The sequence below is a fragment of the Mesoplodon densirostris genome, chromosome 10 (assembly GCF_025265405.1).
Source record: "Mesoplodon densirostris isolate mMesDen1 chromosome 10, mMesDen1 primary haplotype, whole genome shotgun sequence".
In the NCBI taxonomy this organism is placed as follows: Eukaryota; Metazoa; Chordata; class Mammalia; order Artiodactyla; family Ziphiidae; genus Mesoplodon; species Mesoplodon densirostris.
Window position 1 is genome coordinate 68,375,070 of NC_082670.1, and position 5,336 is coordinate 68,380,405.

The following is a 5,336-nucleotide window of genomic DNA, read 5'->3' on the forward strand; positions in this document are numbered from 1 at the left end:
TCCTAAATAATGATCTTGGGTAGAAATGAGGGGAACATAACCAGTCTGAGGTAAGTCAGTACATGCTAATCTTTTATTTGCATATATGATACAGTGATGCTGTTTTTATGAGATGATTTTAAGAATAATTCATATTTGTCCCATCACAGGCAGGTTTCACAAATGAAAGCTGTGAGTTCAACAAACCAGGCACTGTCCGGGCTGGTGGGCCCAAGAGAAGGAAGCCCATTGGGGTGGTGCCTGGTATTGACCGGAAGACATAAGCAAGTGTGAGAAGAAGAAACAGAAGTAGAAAAGAGTCAAAAAGATGGTCTCCTATCCACTTACTCAACCAACCACAAACACTGCTGGGCACTGAGGGAGGGTCTAGACATGCAACATGGGGTTTGTGCCCTCAAGGAACTTCCACTCTGGCTTGGGTCATCTGAGGTCTGGGGCTGCCCCAGGCTTGGAGGCATGTTCCTATTTAGAGATCAGCAAGGTTTCTCTCTTGCTGATTTTGTCCGAGAGTGTGGAGGTGGAAATGCTGTGAAGAGGATCTTCCCTCAGAGCTGCTGTGGAATTTTTATGCTCCAGGAGTGGTAGGAGGTCTGCAGCCCTGGGTCCAGGGCACCTTTTTTTGACTGGAGTAGGAGGGATAGGCCCACAGTGGTCCAGTTGAGGTTGAGCAGTGGTTTCAGTGGGTAGGGGGAGGGGAAAGCAGGAGGTTGTGGTCCATGAAGAGTGTGGTCAACAAATGTGGAGTGTGGTCACTGGGCTGCAGCTTGTGGGTTGCTTCCTTCAGCAGTCCTGCCCAGGTTCCCTTTCTGGTAGGATGGATGCCCCTCCATCTTCCCATTCATACCTCTCTTTCTCTGTGCCTCTTCCCTTGGATTCCCAAGGAGCTAGATTAGGAGAAGACTATGGATTGAAAAGATTACCCTGGGAGCTAGTCTACTAGGGATGCCAAATCATCACTAGAAATGCAAAGAGACAAATGTGATTGTACTGATGAAGCGCTCCCGGGGATACAGCTATATGTGTTGAAAAGAATACTTAGGTAAGTATCTTGGGATGTGAAGGAATGGGATGGGGCGAGGAGATGGTGGAGTAAGGCTCTCAAAGGGCACGCATGCTCTGTAGTGATACAAGCTCCCCAAACCTGCCTTCTAACAAGAGTGGGCTCAAAACCTGCTTCGGTCTGGCGAAGTGGGCGTGTCAGGGGAGTCCTCTGCTCTTCTGCTCCCTGGGCTCAGCCCGCCTCTGAACAAACGTTGAATAAAATTTTAATAATATCAGTTGGAAGGAGTGCAGAATGATTAGCCTGACCAGAAGCTCATAGGCTTAGCTCTGACCCCATCACTGTCTTTCCTTTTGCTGTTCCTTTCTTCTGTGGTGAGTGATGGCCCCACCAACTGGCTCTAAGTCCACAGGAGTTTTATCCCTTCACGGGTGCACTACCCAACCCTCTCCAACAGGTGCTACAGGCCTAATTCTTAAAACTAGACCCTCACTCTTCCCCAGTCAGCTCCAACTCCTTCAAGGCTGGCTGCCCAGGGGCAAATAGATCATTGATCCATTGCAGCTGGAAGTGAAGGGGAAAATGCTTTACAAGCTCTCTAGGCTCCAGGTGAGGGCTATATTAGTAGCTACTTTATTCAACAAGCATGTATTGAGTGCCTGCTGGGTGCAAAGTCCTGCTCAAGGGACTGTGGAAGACTCTGGAATTCCCATTTTCAAGGAGTTGCAGCCAAATGTATGTTCCTAACCGGGGTGCATGTCAGAATCACATCGGGAGCTTTTCCAAAGGCCCCTCTCCAGAGCTGAATCAGGTTCACAGATTGAGACCAGGTCTGTGGGGTACAGGGAAGCTCAGAGGGTGGTTTTTATCTATGTCCTTGGATGTGAAGCTCTGGGACAGTGTAAGAGACAGGCATGTGTACCACTAACTAAAAAGCAAGGGCAAGTTTACCCAATGCCACAGAGAGAGATGAGCAACGTGCTCTGAGAGTGGAGACTAGCAAAGAAACGTTAATATTTATAAAGCAGCAGCCTGGGCAAACAAGGTAGAACATGTCACATGGGCATGCCTCTTACAAAGAGCATAAATTGTAAGAATAATGACAGCTACCATTCTTTTCTCCCACTCAGTACACAGTGATAGAACACCAGGGTCCACTGCTTGGCAGGGTGCAAGACCAGGTTCCTGCCCTCTGGCAGTTTGCAGTGTGATGGGGCAGGGAGATAGGACATCCACGGGTGTAACTGCGACATGTTGGGGAGTGCCAAATACTATTTTAGAGAGAACAAGCAGAGTGCTGTGGCGACCCAGAGAGTGCTCTTCTGATTTACAGACTGTGGACACCTTCCTGAAGGAGCTGGCATTTCAGCTGGGGCTTGTGGGTTAGGGAGTAGAAGGCCCAGCATGACAAACGCCCAGAGGAGACTGGGAGAAGGGTATCTGGGAAAGTCCTTTGTGGCTTTTGTGGTGGTCTTTTGTGGCTGGATCCCAGGCTGCTTGGGGGGTGGGGGCTTACGTTGGAATAAAATTAGAAAGAATGGAAAAGTTAGTTGGCACCAGATTGTAGGGGCCTTTATTTACATGCAAATAAAGCCTACGGTGTTTGGGCTTTATTTGCATGTAACATGGAGCCACTGAGGGTTTTGAAGCACCCTGATGTCAACGCAGACGACGCTTGGTGGGGAAAGAGATGAGCAGCAGGACGATGCAGAGGAAGTGAGGCGGTTTGGGGACGAAGCCACAGGCATGTGAGAGACACTGGGAAGGTAACATCAACAGGACTTGGTCGTGGGAGTGGGAGTGGAGGGAAAGGAAATGCAGGGCTCAAAGATAACTTGGTTTTGGGGGGAAGCTGGGACCATCAACCAGGAGGGGGAGAACATTTTAGGTGGAACATGATGAATCAGAAATGTCAGCTCAATACCCAGCTGGAGAGGAGGAGATGCTGGAGGAATCTTCACTCTGGATGCCTTCATCAAGGTGGGTGTTTAGTTATCTGGGCCTTCAGAGCTGGACTGTTGGCACCTGGAGGGTAGCATCTGCATCTCATTCATTTTTATATCCTCCAAATAAATGCCGGCAGAAGATGGCACTTATTGCATTCATTCTTAAGATTTATAGACTAAATATGCAAGTGCCAGTTCACGTGCTAGAAACTGGAACTATGATACAGAACACGTCTCGAGACCAGCTGTGGGTTTTTAGAATCCAGATTTCCTTCTCACTATGCTTATTTGAGGATGTGATTCCTTTTGTTCTGCAGACAGCCCCATCCAGCAGTCATCCAGAGCCAACCGCCTCCAAAATCAGCTGGGACAAGCCCTACGATCAGGGAGGGGAGAGACCGTCTTGCCAGCAGCCTACATCTACACAACTGAATTTCAGACCCTCATAAAGTCTTGAGAGATGCTCCTTTCAGGGAATGCTTTCATATTTAAGAGCCTTCTGAACTAAGCAAGGATAAGAAATCCATGTCTGAATGAAGGAGTAAATGCTAAAAGATTTTCTCAAAATCTAAGAGACATTTTTCTGGATGGCAATATAAAATTTCCAGATGGGGAAATTTTCCGCAGAAGAGGGGGCATATAGGACCCCTTGATGTAATGTACTTCTTTCACCCCCGTCGCTGCAGTGGTAGCGTGTCCCAGAGCTGTGCCTTCTATGCTCCTTCCTGCCCTGCTTCTCCTTCAGCTCCACCTCCTCCGGCTCCTCTGTCTACCGCCACATGCCCCACCAAACTCCCTCTCAATAGAAGGAGGTGCCCTCATAGGCGAAGGCACCTGGGGGGTGAGGTGACGGGGGAAGGCCAGGTGCCTGTTGCCGGCAGAGCCAGAAGTGCCGGAGCAGACTTTTGAGGTGTCTGCGGAACTTGACCCCGACAAAGACATAGAGCACCGGGTTGAAGCAGCAGTGGGAGAAGGCAACGTTGCGGCAGATGAGCAGGACATAATCCAGCTGCTGGCTGACCTCGCAGCTCTGAATGACCCCAAGTTTCAACAGTGTCTGCAGAAACAGGATCAGGTTGTAGGGAGCCCAGCTAAGGAAGTATGCCGCCACAATGGTGAAGATGAGCCTAACTGTCCGGTGGCGCCGTTTGGACCGCGAGCGGAACAGGGTCCTGAGAATCTCCACGTAGCAGAACAGGATAATGCCCAAGGAGAGAAGGAAGATGATGTTGTGCTGGTAGACTGAGGCTAGGAACCACTCGAGTTCTGAATAATCACAGCCCGAAGGGAACACCTTGTGGAAGATGGCATCGGGGATGGAGGACAGGATGCTGGCTGCCCACACAGCTATGGTCACCAGCACGCGGCACTGGAGGGTGTGGACACGCAGGGATGAGATGGGACTCACCACGGACAGGTAGCGATGGATGGTCATGATGGTCAGGAAGGTGATGCTGCTGTAGAGGCTGATGGAGAAGATCATGTTGAGGAGCTTGCAAAAGAAGTCTCCCAGCAACCAGCCCCAGTGGTACCCCAAGATCCACACGGGCAACAAGCAGGAGAACACCAGGTCTGAGAGACACAAGTTGAGGATGAAGACGTTGGTGAGGGACTCCAGGCTCTCATACATCACCAGGACCCACAACACCAGGCTGTTGCCCACCATGCTGAGGAAGAACACCAAGCAGTACAGGATGGTGGTGCTGAAGGTGGCAAAGACAAAGGTCTTCTTCTCACACAGAAAGCTCTGAGGATCATACTCAAAAGGGGTGGTGGTCTCCGGGATGTCTGAGGGCTCCATCTAGACGTTGAGAGCATCTGAAGTGATACAGACATGGAGTTCAAAGCCATGTGGTTAGGCTAGAGAGCAATAGGACCCATGATACAAAAAAGTGTGGTCCATGGTCCAGCTACTGGTTGGCGAACTATTTATAATGAAATTAGGAACTTTTGCCAAAACGTGAAGTTACTAAGCATGCTGTTTAGTTTGGTTAGCATTTTTTCTTAGCAAGACTTTCTTGAAGCAAGTGACACATTAATTTACAATATGTCATAAGACCCTTCCCTTCTTGAAGACTGTCATTTGAGTAACACTAAGCTAGACCAGTGTCCCAGTAGGTGTAGGAGAAAGACAGTGGAACTGGATTCAAAGACCTGAGATCAAATGTGGGGCCCAATATCACGTTCCTGGGCAAGCTTTTTAACCTTTCTGAACCTTGGGTCCTCATCTACAAAACAGCACTAATGATCCCAGAGTCACTCCTTCATTTATTCAACAAATACCTGCTAAGAATTTACTACACCCATCTGCCCTTCCCTCTCCTCTCCCTCTGTCCCTCCCTTCCTTTCTTTCTTCCTCTGCTCCTTCCTTTTCTTCCTCCCGTAAAGTG

The 5,336-nt window shown here is 49.3% G+C and overlaps 1 protein-coding gene across 1 annotated transcript; it reads right to left on the reverse strand.

The window, feature by feature from the left end:
- Positions 1 to 3,745: 3,745 nt before the first annotated feature.
- Positions 3,746 to 4,756, reverse strand: XCR1 (X-C motif chemokine receptor 1). The gene has a single exon (XM_060111160.1). The coding sequence runs from the start codon at positions 4,745 to 4,747 to the stop codon at positions 3,746 to 3,748; it is 1,002 nt and encodes a 333-aa protein (XP_059967143.1). The 5' UTR covers positions 4,748 to 4,756.
- Positions 4,757 to 5,336: the final 580 nt, after the last annotated feature.